Source organism: Humulus lupulus, chromosome 7 (assembly GCF_963169125.1).
Source record: "Humulus lupulus chromosome 7, drHumLupu1.1, whole genome shotgun sequence".
Taxonomy (NCBI): Eukaryota; Viridiplantae; Streptophyta; class Magnoliopsida; order Rosales; family Cannabaceae; genus Humulus; species Humulus lupulus.
The window spans coordinates 16,815,749-16,833,442 of record NC_084799.1 but is presented as its reverse complement, the minus strand read 5'-3'; the positions used below and the strand labels follow the sequence as shown (position 1 = coordinate 16,833,442).

The 17,694-nt window shown below is 37.6% G+C and overlaps 1 protein-coding gene across 1 annotated transcript in view; it reads right to left on the bottom strand.

Annotated features, from left to right (window-relative positions):
• Nucleotides 1–1,846: 1,846 nt before the first annotated feature.
• Nucleotides 1,847–17,694, bottom strand: part of LOC133791427 (uncharacterized) — a 31,865-nt gene continuing 16,017 nt past the window's right edge. Inside the window, 6 exon segments of the mRNA XM_062229357.1 lie at nucleotides 1,847–1,867; nucleotides 1,966–2,036; nucleotides 2,147–2,312; nucleotides 2,420–2,510; nucleotides 2,631–2,781; nucleotides 2,940–3,195. Coding sequence (XP_062085341.1) covers nucleotides 1,847–1,867; nucleotides 1,966–2,036; nucleotides 2,147–2,312; nucleotides 2,420–2,510; nucleotides 2,631–2,781; nucleotides 2,940–3,195 — 756 coding nt within the window.

The following is a 17,694-nucleotide window of genomic DNA, read 5'->3' as shown; positions in this document are numbered from 1 at the left end:
CATATGCGGCCGCTTGACCACCACGGCCAAAGAGTTCTCATTGGGACTAGGGGTTTACCCTATTTTTGCCGCTTAGGTCGGCAAGGTTTAAATTTTGGAACAGTAATGACCTTTTTGAGTTGTAAATAGCTTGTAAATGTTCTTGTGGGCCCATGAACAGTTTTATGTATCAATAAAACATATCCTTTCCTTTTTACTGGTTTTCACCTTAATCTGTTAATAACACTTAGATCACGTTTTTAACCAAAGGACTCAGGCAATGAGTCAAATTTCCGGTTCACCGTTCACCATTCACCGTAACTGTTCTGGGGTAACCAGGGCGTTACACTTGTGATGTTTGGGGTGTGTTAGGATGGTTTTGGGTTCATTTGGCATCAAGGATGGGATTTGGAAGCATGGGAATCAGGTTAGAATCGAAGGAGTTGAAGAAGGTCGGTTCAGGGCAGTGCTGGTCTGGAGGTAGCGCTATAGCGCCCACGCTAGGGCGCTACAGCGCTCCTCAGGAGGCTTTTTGGCATATTGGTGGTTCTGAGTATAGCGTTGGGGCGCTAGGGGTTGAGCGCTGTAGCGCTACCCTGTTCCTTCTAAGTCCTGTTTTGAGTGCTTTTAAGGGTTTTTGACTTGGGGTTTCAATCCTTAAGGCCCGGGATTGAATTTACTCACCGTGTGGGCATGTTTCGAGGTCTCGAGAGTGGTGCTTAGGTAAGACCCTATTTATGTGGATTCTCATTAATGGAGGTTATCATTGGTTGTGATTAGGTAACCGCTAAGGAACTAAAAGATCGATCGTTCTCAGGGGTCGTCCTTATTATACTTCTCGCTCGAACCTGAGGTAAGAAAACTGCACCCTGTGTATACGTGACATGCATGATTGTACTGAGGCATGTTGGTTGATAAATGTGGACATGGATTGCATATTAAATGCTAGTGAATGTGGATTACTTGTATATGGCACTGACTAGTCAGGGATACTGACCTAAGAGTCAGAAACAGCATGAGCGTTCTGAACGCAGGGCCGAATGAAGATTGGATCTAATCGACATCAGTGTTGAATGGCTCTAAGGCATTAACACTGGACCGACCCTAGGGTCGATGAAAAATAATAAGCGCTCGGCTAGTCTGAGACTAGTTATACAGAGCCAGGGCATATGGCCCCAGTGACTGCTTGTCACATGGCTAGGGAACGCTGTTCCATAGTTATGACTCTAGAGTCATGAGGAAGGTTATGTTGGTGACTAATCACCATGCACCTACCCTGTTAAAGCTAGTGAGATGCTCACTTATCTGTTAAGCCCTGGTGATCCTATCACCACATGGCTAAAGGGTGCTGTCCCCATATTAGTGACTGTTGCGACTGTCACCTATTTGTTTGGACTGATGGTCCTGAATGATTATTACGATCATTGTTGATATTATATCATGCTTTATTATGCTTTTCTTGTTGGGCCTTGGCTCATGGGTGCTATGTGGTGCAGGTAAAGGGAAAGAAAAGCTCACCCAGCCTTGAGTGGAGAGCTTAGGTGGTGATGTGTACATATGCGGCCGCTTGACCACCACGGCCAAGGCGTTCTCAGAGGAACTAGGGGTTTACCCTATTTTTGCCGCTTAGGTCGGCGGGATTGTAAATTTGAAACAGTAATGACCATTTTGTACTGAGAACAACTTGTAAATGTTTTGATTAGCTCTACAGAGTGGTTTGTAATAAAAGATATCCATTCCCTTTTTATTAATTTTCCACCTTAACCTGTTAATTATACTTAGAGCACGTTTTTTACCAAAGGACTCGGGTAGTGGGTCAAATTTCCGGTCCATCGTTCACCGTAACTGTTCTGGGGTAACCAGGGGGTTACAGGTGCTGAAAGAAGAACTTGCAAAGAAACAAAGAAAATGGAGCAAAAAGAAAAAAGAAATGAACCCAAAGTAATGACATTTAAAACATTATATAAAAATACAAAAGCAGCTTACAGTCAATGCCCTCCCAGCAAGAAGAAACAAGAAAGAAAAGTAACCAATAGACACTCCCACAAATGGTTTCTCTGAAACAACAGCGATATCAGCATGTTTAGCAAAAACAAGCAAAATGTAATTTATGCAATATCCTTGCAAAACCCAGAAAACAAAAATAGATGACAAAACTAGTTTTTACCTCCAAACCATCCAACAATGAATGTTGCCAGAGCCAAAAGGAAAGCAAGGAAACAAACAAAGAATGTTCGAGTCCTTGTCAAATAGAAATTATTTGATGCCCAATGGTGGATAGCACTAATTGCTAGTACAATCATCAGAAGAACCAAAAGAAATGCCACACTAATCTGTCGCAAAATCAAAAAAGACTTCTTTAAAAAGGTAAACACCAAAAACCAAGGAAAATAAGGAGGGTTTGTATCTTATTTCTCACTGTTCAAGGTTTAACTACTACTGTAACAACCGATATTGCACCAAGCAGAAGAAGAAGACCAAGAGTAACAAATATATATACCACTCGAGAGAGTCTCCAATTATCATCTTTCCTAAAAGTATATTAAAACAATTTCCATGGAAAAATAATTATTTTCATAATGTCAAATGTCTAAAAGCAGCAAAATTTAACTGAAAACTACAGATACAAAAAGCAGAACAAGTTTGCTAACCATTTGTAAAATCCACAAGAAAGAGACAGTAGAACTGGAATGCAGATCAAAGGAAGCAAAGTAGCAAGGAAATCAACCTTTGTTGGAACTTCATCAAATCTAGACTTTATAACCTCCAAATAGGACACACCAGAAAATGCCACAAGTACAACTACAACAAAACCAGAAATTAATAGCATACTTCAAAAATGCAATTAAAAATAAATATATATAAAAACCTCAAGAACTTGGCTTATAGCATGTTTTATTTTAAAGGAAATGAATTTATATGATATCATATTATATATTTTCCTGTGAATATTCCAACACACACTGCAGAAGACAAGGAAAATCTGTATGTTGCAAACCACGAAACAATTGGCAGTACACTGGTAACCACCAAAGCAATTGCGGAAGCCATAGCCCAGCCAATATAAACAGATGATGCATACAGAGATCTAAATCCTTTCTGCTCACCAGTCAACCCCTTGTATGACAAATCATCTAAAGGCTTTGCTGAGATAATTCCACCAAGAGCAAATACAGATCCAGTGAATAGCACCATACACACAAAAAGAACAATACCCTGACAAAGACAAAAATGCATTTACCATTACAAGAAAAGATGGATACCAAGCACAAAGTTGATTGAAAAACAAAAGAAAAGAGAACACTTTATGAAGAAGTAAATACTCTTTTCGGCTTTGCATATACACATGCTTAAAACTAGCTAGCTCTTGCTTAACTTTCTCTCTTTCATTATATTTATATACATATATGTATAATTATGAGAATAGAATTGAAGAGAATTTAATTAGCTACAAGTTTTACAATACGAGACTATCATTCAAGTATCAACATAAAAATTAATAAAATAAATAATCATCAATATTTGCATACAAAAAAAAAAACTGAGAATATATTGATCAACATCATATTTAAATCTCAATTCTTCAAAACTCAAAACCAAGAGCAACTAGAAGCAAATTTAATGTTGTTTCCTTTTCTACACTTAAAATATCTTTATCCTTTTTGTCACAAAAAAATAAAAGGAATAACGGTAATCTTTAAAAGTATAACTATATGCATTCAAATTAAAAGAATAATTATAGCCAAAATATATCAACCTTAACAAAACACAAACTTGAATATCAAATCCACAATTAAAACTACATCGAATGCACCAAGCATATCTAATGATTTATGAACATAGCATTTCAACATAAGAGATCCTCTCCCTTTTATGTATTGATAATTTTCAACACTATATCATCCATTTTTTACAGAAGAAATTTAGATATTCTACACCAAAATAAAACATTATAGGAGCTATTCATTAATTCTTAAACCAATATGGGGATACAAACACAATATTGAACAAAATTTATTTAATTTATGAACAAAACACATATATACAATCACATAAATATACAATTGAATTAAATAGAAAAATTAAGACAATATATCTCTTAAAGGAGTCCAAATATAATGCTCTTCCAAGCCACCACCTAATCCACAAAGTCTCTCAAATCACCTTTTGAAGGAGCCCAAAAAAACAAGACAATATTAGTTATCAATTGAGTAATTTGCAAATGAAACACAACAAAATGCGCAAAAATTTAGCTGAAATGCTAAAATGCCCAAAAATCAAGCTTAAATGTTCAAAAAATAAATCAAAACTTGGGAGTAATAATCAATCAAAAAAGCAACAGATTATTGGGTAAATAAATCATCATCATTCATATAAAAATACCTCAGCCATCAAGGATAAAGCAGTCTAGAATCTCAAACCTCAAGCCACTGACGGGGTCATGCCAATGTCGCAAGGAAAATTTCAGCGTCGAAAGGAGGATGCCTCGTCTCAGTGCAACTGCTTCTGCTGTGAGGTAATCATCTCAAGAAAATACAAGAATCATTAAGTACATATAGGCCAAACCAAAAATAGGCATGAATATCACTATGATGGAGATGGACATTGAATTGTGCGATGGAGAAGCTATCGGGCAAATTGTTTTTGGCTAGAGAAAAGAATGAGGATAGATATGAATACTCAATACACCTTTAACTTTGATAGAATGCTCCCCTAAAATTAAAGCACCAAAACCACAGTTCTTGAACCTTAACGTGTTCGAGGATTGATGAGGAGAAGCCGAGAGGTGTGAGTGCGTGATCAGAACCATCGAAGATGGAGCCGAACGAATGGAAACGCCAAAGAGCCGACCATTGTAGACAGAGCAGTGGGCTGACTTCGGAGACACCGTAGGCGATCGAAAACATCGTCAATGATCGTAGGAGTCGAACGAGATATTTTTTCCTTGGAAACACAGTTGATGATTGTAGGCGATAGAAAATTGTTTAGAGGTTTGGAAATAAAAAAGTAGAGGAAAATAAAAAAGTAAAAGGTAGAAGATAACTTTACAAGGAATACGCGGGCTCCAAAATTTTTGTACTGCCAATTTTTTTTCTTTGCCACCTATTATTTTATTATTTGATGTATCATAATACTTTTTCAATAGTATTATATTCATATGTTATGAAAAGGGGTATTTTGTGTAGTGTAGGGAAAAATGCCTCTGGTTGTAGCACTGGGGCGCTAGGGGGGCAGCGCTATAGCACTACCCTGTTTTCTCAGATACATATTTTGGGTGTTTTTAAGGGTTTTTGGCTCGGGGCTTCCATTCCTAAGGCTCGAGATCGAATTTACTCACCGTTTGGGTACAATTTAGGGTCCTGGGAGTGAGGTGTAGGTCAAGACCCTATTATTGTCGATTTCATTAATTGGAGGTTGTATTTGGTTATCACTAGGTGACCGCTAAGGGATTAAAGGATCGATCGTTCTCAATTGTTATTTCTCGCTCGAACTAGAGGTAAGAAAACTGCACCCAGTATGTGATGCATGTGATGCACAAGAAATATGTGGTTAGGGCATGCCATGAATGTTAAATGTAAGATTGATCAAAGCTTGAGTCTCTGTGTTTGTGCATGATCATAATTATGCTAGCAATTGTTAAGTAAGCATGTTGAATGCCCTACATTCGGATATTTTACATATGATATATGCCTGGTAGCATTGCTTACTTATGCATGGCACTGACTTACTAGTCAGGATCGGCAATGGTGTCAAGACTGGCTGTGAAGCTGTGACTTACTAGTCAAGTTCAACAGTAATACTGAGCAATGGTTGTGTGTTATTGACCCAAGAGTTAGAAGCGGCACAAGCGTCATGAACGTAGAGCTGATAAAAAATATTAGATCTAATCGACATCTGCATTGAATGACTCAACATGAGCATTAATGCCAGACCGACCCTAAGTTCAATGAAAACTAAAAGCGCTTGTCTAGTCTAAGGGCTAGTTACTTAGAGCCAGAGTCGGAAAGACTAAGGTGTCCTATAGGTCACATGGCTAGGAGGGTATGAGACCTCAGAGATTGACTTACTAGTCATCTGATAGAGATTGCCTTACTAGTCATCTGACAAAGATTGACTTACTAGTCATCTGACTGAGATTGACTTACTAGTCATCTGACAAAGATTGACTTACTAGTCATCTGACCGAGATTGACTTACTAGTCATCTGACCAAGATTGACTTATTAGTCATCTGACCAAGATTGACTTACTAGCCATCTACCTCAGAGTGAGAGGCTAACTAGTCATCTACTCAGAGCGCAGGACTCCACAAACATTTATTTGTACTGGCTTGCATGCATGATTAAGGCTACTATTGCTAGGCATGCACATTATGATTTGATGACATGTTATTACTAATCATGAGCATATTGAGTTTTCTTGCTGGGCTTCGGCTCATGGGTGCTATGTGGTGCAAATAAAAGCAAAAGAAAGTTGGACCATCCTTGAGTTGGAGGGCTTAGGTGACGATGTCTACATATGCGGCTGCTCGACCGCCACGGCCGAGGGTTGAAAGGGGAACTAGGGTTAAAACCCTATTTTACCGCTTAGGTCGGCTAGTTGTAAATATTTTGTTGTAATAAACCTTTAAATTATATTTTGGGATCCTAATTTATATGGTAAACGTTTTAGTAAAACGTTATATCTTAACCGAAATTTTTAATCCCTAAACTGCTAATCATACTTAGTTACACGATTATGGCCCAATGACTCGATTAGCGAGTTTAGCACTGTTTAAAATGTACACTGTAATGGTCCTTGGAGTTTAGGGCGTTACAATTTATATGGTTAGAATCTTACCTCAAGCTCAATATGGAACCCTCTTCAATGGCGAAACACAACCCTAGACCCTCAAGGCTTGATTCCCTAGCTTGATTCCTCAAATAGAGCTCAAAATTCAAAGAGAAAAGAGGAAGAAATGATGATTGGGAGAATAAGAAACAATGATCTATTTTGGTTCAGCTTAAGCCCTTCCACAGCCTTCTAGTTGATACATATAACCTTAGGTGAAAAGACTAAAATACCCATAGGTCATTAAATTCCTTCTTAAGGCCACCAAGGGAAAAATCGTCATTTCTCCTCTAATCCCGTTAATCATAATTAACGTCCTCAAATTCTCGTTATTCTCAATATTCTCAAATGCTATTAAATTATATCACATTACCCTTTAATTCCCGACATTCCACTAATCATCAAATTACCCCGAGACTCACCCCGAGCCCTAAAATTAACCTCGCTATGACTAAACTGCTAACTTGCATTAAAAGATCGTCTCATGCCGAATAGCTCAAACAAATCAACATTATAATGTGGCCTCTTTCATAATTCACCAACATGCATGAAAATATACAATTATGCCCTCAATAGGCCAAATTACCAAAATTCCCTTATAATGAAAAGTGGACCCACATGCATGCATTTATCATCATATAATAATATAATTCACATAATCACGCATATAATCATTTAATGGCATAATAAATCAGTTATGGCCCTTCTGGCCTACTAATCCGACCATTAAACCTCATTAGGGATTTTGGGGCATTACACTTGATCTGGAATAAGATCTGGTAGCCAAGTATCCATCCTAGACACAATATGGTTTTGTGGATAGAAATCTCGGGAGCACTTCCTAAAGAACTGATCTTAGATTCTTGAAGGAGGAAATTGCCTATTGTAATGCCCTGGTTATGTAACGACCCGGATTTTCAAGACTCGATAATGCGGAAATATAAATGTTTTCATTTAACAAAATGTCTCAAAAACCCATAGAAAAAAAAACTTTTTAAAAATTCGTATGGCCATACTTAACATTTAGTTACAAACATGTTTTATAAAGATTAGAGTGAGCCTAGTTTACGAAAATTACACAACATTTCCAAAAATAAAAAGGCTTCCCAAAAGGTCGGTCCACATGTACATTTGCAAGGAAGACTCCAGCGCTCACTGCTCTGCCCTGCCCTTGCCCTTACCTACAACATGAAACAACTAGGTAAGCGAAAACGCTTAGTAAGATCAACTTTCAAACAAAGCAGATAGAGAAATAGGGATCCGGACCCATCCGGACCCTACACAATCAATTTCAAGAACGCTAAAGCGTCCTGGCAAACTTATGGTCATGCCTGATAACCAAGGATAAATTAATTCATATCTAGATAAAAAATCCTGCACTCAGAAAATCCCAGAACAAGCAGATATATTATATCACAACTATATCTTATCAACAAATATATCCCTGCACTCAGAAAATCCCAGAGCAAGCAGATATATTATATCACAACTATATCTTATCAACAATTATATCCCTGCACTCAGAAAATCCCAGAGCAAGCAGATATATTATATCACCATATAATTCAAGACCAACGCTCGACAATTTCCAACAATTCAGACGTAACGCGCCCTCCAACATAATTGCTAATCTATAAAAGAGAACCGAGTCTCCACACTAAGATCTAGCCAATAAATATTCTCATCAAGGGTAACTATCGTGTTACCTAGGGCATCGCTACTTATCCAAGAGCGTAATCCAATTTACACGGTTTTACGGAGACTTCTATGTTAATCAGTGGTGCTGGTGAGCAGCTGCCCCTAGGGTGTTCAACCTCACTCTATCTTGGAAACCCCTAGTATCTCTAGGCACTCTCAGGGAATGGCCAATATTCACGGCTGCTATCCGGGAATAACTTATCAGAGCACTTGCTCGGATTCTAACCGTCCAATGATTAAGTAAGCATGAGGGCCCCTAGGTCCCATTTATCTTGGCGCCCCTAGGTTTAACCAGCTTATCCTCATCTCATGGCCACTCGTCGCGGTAATGAACCCGACATAAATAAAATCAAGCAGTGTGACGGGGATCAACCGTCTAGGATATGACGGACTTCTACCGTTCATATTTTCTAAATCAGCACTCACTAGACTAACGTCTCTAAGCAACTTTCTATGACAGCCTATATATGTGCATGTATCCCTATACTAACATACAAGACAATAATCATTTCATGTTGCAGCCATACAATATAAGTTGACTTACTTGGAGTCCTTAGCGCTCAACAAGTTTTCACCCTCCAACGTTCAGTCCAGTTACGCTTAGCCAATACTGTAGTTATCCATACAGTATACTCGGATTAATTATGGCACTAATAATTCATTATTATTATTTTGGGCAGTTTGGTCATTTTAATAAAAGTCATTTGTAAGGATTTATAATCCTTATTTGGTTTTAAACCTATTAAGGAAAGTTATACAAAATATTCGAGACTAAACCCTAAGTCTCGGGGAGACCTATCCTAAGGTCTCGATACCTAGGCTCGGGGTATCACAATGGTATTTCCCCACAACCCGCTAAAAATCTTACTCTTTCAAGGTATCGCTATTAACCCGCACTTTCGACTAGTCGGTTAAAATATGTAAGATTTTAGCCGGTATTATATCCAGAAAATACAAATAAATTCCTTAATTATTTTTAAAGAAAATAAACTCTTTAAATTTTCCTTTTATTTTTCTTAAGGTTTTAATATCTAAAAACCGTTTTAAGAAAATTGCCTAATTTGTCTTAATTAGGAAAACCGTTATAAATTTCTCATCTTGACTAATTAATTTTCCAAAAGAAATTAATCAATTTTACTTACTAGAAAAATCATTCATTTAATTATTTTCTCAAAATATAGGGTTTTAAACCCTCTTTTAATTTATTAACTATTAATAAATTAAATCTCTTATTTTTAGAAAGAATAAAAACTCTTTAATAAAAATAATTCATTTAAACTCAAAGGGTAAATTTTAGTGAAAATATGATTTCAAGACTTACCATTTTATATCTTGAAATAAAAAAAATTTTACTTTTTACCTTATGTTCCAAAATATCATTTTTACACTAAGTGTGAAAAACCTATTTTTCACATTTTTAACTACATACTTCGTTAGTTCATATCTTGAAATTTACTAACCCAATTGTTACCAAAATTTCCCAATTCCATTTTTGTTATGCCATTTAGGTCTTTGTAAAATCTTAGGTGAAAATGAGCATTTTTTATTGGTGAAATCATTTTCCGACAATGAGGTAAAAATGACCTTATTTTCAAGTCCTTATTTTTTTCCAAACTTTGACAGTTAATAACTTTCAAACCGTTTAATATTTTCTTACCAAATTTTACAGTGGACTAATAGGTTATGCCATAAATATGTCCACAAAATTTTAGAAAAAACTGGGTTCATTTGCCCTATACAGTGGCTGTCCAAACTTGGTTCCGAAAATGAGAATACGAAAAAACAGTTTTTTACCTAAACTTTGAAATAGCATAACTTACTCATTTCTAAACATTTTTTAGTGTTTCAAAAGCTCAATTTTATGTACTCAATCTCAACAACTTAGCAGTACAATTTAATTTTACAAAAACAATATACAGTGGCTGCTTGACCCCTTGGAAGTCACAGCTCAAAACATGTTTTGTTTTAGGGTATCCTACAAAACCCTTGGGGGTTTTGGTTCCCATTTTCAAAAATCAATACACATGCATCATAAAAATTATTAAACAACTACCATAACCTTATTACATCACCAACAAGAAACTTTAAGCATTAGATATACAAAATAATGCTTAAAACTAAAAACCCTACAACAAAATCATCAAAAGTAAACTTTTTACCTCTTTGGTGTTCTTGCTTAAGGTTTGGACCTTCCTATAAGCTTTGACTCCTTCAAAACCTTTCAAAAACCCTAACAAACTTCCCCCAACAACATAGTCAATTAGCTATTTGAAACTCTATGCTTAAAACTTTACAAAAACCTAGATTAGTGAAAGTTTACCTTAGGGAAAATACTTCCTAGACCAAGACTTAGCCTCAAAGTTTCCTTGGTGTTCTTGGGCTTGAAAAATAGAGAGAACACTTTGAGAGGTCTTCAAAAATCAGATGATTGAATGTGAGAGAGTGGTGTGGTCGGTTGGGGAGGGATGGAAGAGTTATATACTATCTAATTTACCCTAAAAACACTCAAGTGTTTTACCCACTTGCTTTTATCCCTAACCTTTAATTAAATGGGATTTAAATCTTATAAAAGTGGGTTCACACAACTCTAAAAGACCACATGGCCGGCCACCCTTTGCCATATATGATCATTTCATTTTTTTTTTAAAGGGTTAATAAATGTTTCATAAGAAGAAAAGTCCAAATTGACTTTTGACACATTTTTCACTCTTATTAAGTTTTAATTACCAAACATAACATTAATTAATTAAATTAAATGTCTCTCACATTTAATTTAATTAATCACATAATAAAATTTAACCTAAGGTCCGTTCATGGAATAAAATTCCCCATTTCGGCAAAATTAGGCATTTAACACAAAATGCCTTAAAATTTCCATTTTCTTTTAGGTTTATTATTTTTGACCAAACTTTAACTTTTATGAATGTATTTTATGCCCAAAATATAATTGCCATGATTTTTCGTTTTATTTTCCGAGATTTTTACCCGATCAGGGTTTTTGTGTCGGTCCAGGACCGAAAGTCTTATCTTGACTTTTAAAATCACAAAATTCATATTTTGGCTAGCAATAACTCATGGAATACTTACAAACAAAATATAATATTATTTAAAATAATATTCTTAACCCGGGGGAAAAATCCCGACCCGAGTCGTTTAAAGGTACCCAAAAACGTAGGATGTTACAGGTTACCCCTGAATAGTTACGGTGAACCGGAAATTTAACTCGCTGCCCGAGTTCTTTGGTTAAAAACGTGCTTCTAGGTATTATTAACAAGCTAAGGTGGAAAACCAATCCAAAGGAAATGATATATTTGATTTAAAACATAAAATTGTTCATGGGCCCATAAAAACATTTACAAGTTATTTACCACTCAAAATGGTCATTACTGTTTAAATTTTACAACCCGCTGACCTAAGCGGCAAAAATAGGGTAAACCCCCTAGTTTCTCTGAGAACTCCTTGGCCGTGGTGGTCAAGCGGCCGCATATGTACACAGCACCATCTAAGCTATCCACTCAAGGCTGGGTGAGCTTTTCTTTCCCTTTACCTGCACCACATAGCACCCATCTGCCAAAGCCCAGCAAGAAAACACAATATAGCATGAATATAATATCAACAATGATCATAATAATCATTCAGGACTTTCAGTCCAAAACAGATGAGTGAAAGTCGCAAAAGTCACTAAGGTGGGTTCCGTTCCCTCTAGCCATGTGACGATAGGGTCACTGGGGATTTACAAATAAGTGATCATTTCACTAGCTTAAATAGGATAGGTGCTTGATGACTAGTCACCAACATAACCTACCTCATGACCATAGAGTCATAACCATGGGATTCCGCTCCCTAGCCATGTGACAAGCTGTCACCTAGGCCTTTGGCCCTGGCTCTGAGTAACTAGTCCTAGACTAGTCAAGCACTTATAAGTTTCATCGACCTTAGAGTCGGTCCAGCATTAATGCTCCTAGAGTCATTCAACGCTGATATCGATTAGATATAATCTTTTATAGGCCCTACGTTCATAACGCTTATGTCGTTTCTGACTCTCAGGTCTTTAATACGCGACCAGTGCCATCCCTAAATAATCAGTGCCATACACAAGTAAGCAAGCTCTGCTAAGCATTTAATATGCAATCAATGTCCACATTTACCAATCAACATGCCTCAACAACAATCATGCATGTAATATACACAGGGTGCAGTTTTCTTACCTCTGGTTCCTTGAGAACGATCTATCTTTTTGTCCCTTAGCGGTTACCTGGTCATAACCAATTATGGGATAACATCAATAAAATGAATAATAAAATATTCCCGGACCAAGACCTAGCCTCCGGGACATCGAATCCCACTAAACCGAGTAGTAGGATCGATCCCGAGGCCTAAGGTTTGAATCCCTAAGTTAAAAACACACTTTTGGCCAAGATGGCCCTCAAGCGCCGCGGCCCTTCCCCAAGTGTCGCGGCCCTTCCCAAAAAAATAAAGGCAGCAGCCTCAAGCTCCTGCACCCAATGTCGCGGCATTGCCTCCCAACAGCCAAAAACCCATGTTTTCTCCCATTAAAACCTCATTTTTTCCCTCTTTCAATCCTTCCAAAAACTTACTCAAACATCTCCAAATCCAAAACCAAGTATTACCACAACACAATCAACATACCAACAACAAAACCCAAGAAAATTTTCTCAAAAACCTCCATGAATTCCCACTAACCACATCAAAATCTCTTGACTAAAAACCATAAGAAAAACATAGCAATTCTTGAAATTCATGGATAAAATCTTACCTCAAACTTGTTTTGAATCCCTTTCAATGAATGAATCGAGTTCCTAAGCTCAAACCTTTAGTTTCCTAGATTAATTCCTCAATTTGGCTTCAAAAATTCCAAAGAAGAAAAGAGAGAAAATGATGAACATGAGGAAGAAAGCTTGGCTCTATTTTGTTCTATTCTTTCTACAGGTTTCTACAGCCAATAAATCATATATATCCATGCCAAATGACCTTAATGCCCTTAGGTCATTTAAAAGCTTCTAAAGTTTCCCCAAGGGTAAAATCGTCATTTTCCACCTATTTCGTTAATCATAATTAACACTCTCCAATTCCCGTTATTCTCAATATTCTCAAATACCAATAATTCAAATCTCGTTACACTTTTATTCCCGGTAATGCTCTAATCACCAAAACACCCTGAGACTCAACCCGAGCCCCGAGCTTAAGCCTGGTATGACCAAACCGATAGTTTATACTCAAAGATCGTCTCATGCCGAATAGCTCAAACAAATCCACATTATAATGTGACCTCAATAATATATCACAAGCATGCACCAAAATATACAAATATGCCCTCAACGGACCAAAATACCCCTGTAATCAAATGTGGACCCACATGCATGCATTTAACATCATATTATAATATAATTCACATAAACATGCATATAATTATTTAATGGCACAATAAAACAATTATGGTCCTCCCGACCTACTAATCCAGCCATTAAACCACATTAGAGATTTTGGGGCATTACAACTATCCCCTCCTTACAGAAATTTCGTCCTCGAAATTTACCTGAACAGCTCGGGATACTAACTCTGCATATCTGACTCCAACTCCCAAGTCGCTTCCTCGACCTTGTTGTTCCTCCATAATACATTAACCAAAGGTATCGTCTTATTCCTGAGGACCTTGTCCTTTCTGTCATGTATCTAAACTAGCTGCTCCTCAAAGGAAAGATCTGGCTCAAGCTCCAGATTTTCATAGCTCAAAATATGATTCACATCAGATACGTACCTCCGAAGAGCTGAAACATGAAACACGTTATGCACGTCTAACAACGTTGGTGGCAAGGCCAACCTGTAAGCCACCTAACCAATCCTTTCCAGGATTTCAATTGGACCTACAAATCTAGGGCTCAACTTGCCTTTATTCCCAAACCTTCTCACCCCTTTCCATGGAGAGACTCTAAAGAAGACATAATCTCCCACCTAGAACTCCACGTTCCTGCGCTTGGGATCTACATAGCTCTTCTGTCTACTTTGAGAAGCAAGCATTCGAGCTCTAATCTACTTAATGGCCTCACTTGTCCTCTGAACTGCCTCAGGACCTAAGTATCTCCTTTCACCTATCTCATCCCAATGAATGGGAGATTTGCACTTCCTACCATACATCATCTAATAAGGTGCAACTTCAATGGTAGACTGATAACTGTTGTTGTAGGAAAATTCTATCAAAGGTAGATACTTACTCCAAGATCCACCAAATTCCAGCACACATGCTCGCAACATGTCTTCTAATATCTGGATCGTCCTCTCAGATTGCCCATCTGTTTGAAGATGATAAGTAGTACTGAACTTCAACTGAGTTCCCATGGCCTTCTGTAAACTCCCCCAGAACTTGAAGTAAAAGTGGGGTCCTGATCTGACACGATCGACCTCGGTGCTCCATAAAGGCACACGATCTCTCTCACATAGAGATCTGCATACTGATCAACTGTATATGTAGTCCTCACTGGCAAGAAGTGAGCTGACTTGGTGTAGCGATCCATTATTACCCAAATGGAATCATGCTGACCAATAGTCCTGGGTAAGCCCACCACGAAATCCATCGTGATGTCTTCCCACTTCCACTCTGGGATATCCAGAGGCTGCAATAACCCTGCCGGCCTCTGATGCTCAGTCTTGACCTGCTGACATGTCAAGCACTTAGCCACATACTCTACTACATCTCTCTTCATCCCTGGCCACCAATACAACGATCTCACATCCTGATACATCTTTGTGGTGCCTGGATGCAAAGAGTAAGGTGTAGTATGTGTTATATTATTTTATAATATAATGTAATATTATATTATATTACAATAAAATGTTTTAGATTAAATAAATGTGACAAAGAGTGTCACATATTGTAACATATAATAGAGAGTTACAATATTTAGATATATGAGATATATCCAAATAATGTAACATATTTGGTGTTACAAATTTGTAACTTCCAAATATTACCCTTTATTGTGCTGAAAATGGTCGGTGGCCGCGGCCACTGAATGTTGGTGGCCGCGGCCTATGGAACAGAGGCTAGTGGCCGCAGCCACTAATGTCTCTGGCCGCGGCCACAGGCTAAAAACTGACCATTTTTCAGTTTTTTCAATCTTTGTTGAACGGCTCAAAAAACCCAAATAACTCCCAAATCTCATTTTTTAATTCCATATTAATCCAATTAAACATTGGTAACAGCCATGTGGGTTGGTGGAATTTGAAATTCAAAGGGTGTCTCTAAACTCTATAAATAGGAGCCTATAGCTCACTTGTAAGATACAACATTTCTATCCATTAGAGCACTTGGCTAGAAACACCCTGAGGCTTGATAATTCCATAAAGCATTTCATATAATCTGTGAGAGATCCCTTAGTGCTTGAGTTAGGGGAAATAAGCTTTTGGACAAAGGTTTCAAACCTTGTTCAAGTTGGTGATCCCCAACACTCTTCACTTTGGTTCTATGAGTGAGAGTTTATTGTTTTTGTTCTTGTTCTTATTTTCTTCCATTTGCTTTTCTACTATTTCTTCTTGTTCTATTTACTTGTATTTTTTGGTTAAGAGTTGTAATCCTTTTATTTCCTTTTGTTCAAACACTTATAGTTTATTTGTATCTTTTGTAATAGAGTTGTATTTTCTATTTTTATCATCTTGCATCTCCTTTTATTTGTAATATATTGCATAAAGTTGTAATTTCTTACCATTTCCATTGAGACAAATATATATTTTCCTAACAGTATGAGATTCATCCAGAATCTCTCGCCTCAAAGCAGTGTCTAACGGAACACATATCCGCCCCTTGTATCTCAACAAGCCTAACTCAGACACTGTATAATCTCTGGATGCTCCAGCCAAAACATCCTCTCTGATCTTGATCAACTGTGGATCACTCAACTGACCCTCCTTTATTCTTTCCAATGGTGTAGACTGAAGCGTAATATTGGCCAACTGGCCCACCAGCAACTTTATACCAGCTCTGGTCATATCATCTGCTAACTCTCTGGCTATCAGCCTCGCACCAAAAATCTGTCCCGGACCCTTCCGGCTTAAAGCATCAGCTACCACATTAGCTTTTCCTAGATGATATAGAATTTCACAGTCATAATCTTTTACTAACTCCAGCCAATGCCTTTGTCTCATATTCAAATCTTTATGAGTGAAGAAGTATTTCAGGCTCTTATGGTCTATATAGATCCCACACTTCTCCCCATAAAGATAATGCCTCCATATATTTAAAACAAAGACCACAACCGCCAACTCCAAGTCATGAGTGGGATATCTCTTTTCATACTCCTTCAACTGGCGTGAAGCATAAGCAATTACCTTCTCTGACTGCATTAGAACACAGCCCAAACCCTGATGAGAAGCATCGCAATAAATCACAAACTTCTCCTGATCTGTTGGACGAATCAGAATCGGAGCTGTAATCAATCTCTGCTTCAGCTCCTGGAAGCTATTCTCACACTTATCTGACCACACAAATTTCTGACTCTTGCATGTTAACTCAGTCAATGAAGTAGCAATCTTTGAGAACCCTTCCACGAAACGCCTATAATAACCTGCCAATCCAAGGAAACTTCTAACCTCGGAAGCATTCTTTGGCCTTGGCCAATCTCTGACCGCTTCAATCTTTGCTGGATCTACCTTAATCCCCTCCTTACTGACAATGTACCCAAGAAAGGATACCTGAGATAACCAGAACTCACATTTCTTGAACTTTGCAAACTATCTGTGTTCCCTCAGTCTCTGTAGAACCAACCTCAGATGTTGCTCATGCTCTAACTCAGACTGAGAATATACCAAAATATCATCGATGAAGACGATCATAAACTGGTCCAGATAATCCTTGAACACTCTGTTCATCAGATCCATAAAAGCAGCAGGGCCATTAGTCATTCCAAAAGACTTGACTAAGAACTCATAATGCCCATACCTGGTAAGAAAAGCAGTCTTCAGTATGTCTCCCTCCTTGACCCTCAACTGATGATAACCAGAACGAAGGTCAAACTTTGAGAATACCTTCTTACCTTGCAACTGATCGAACATATCATCTATCCTTGGCAAAGGATACTTGTTCTTGATTGTCAGCTTATTCAGTTCTCTCTAATCAATACACATTCTCAGAGAACCATCCTTATTTTTCACAAACAGAACTGGCGCACCCTTA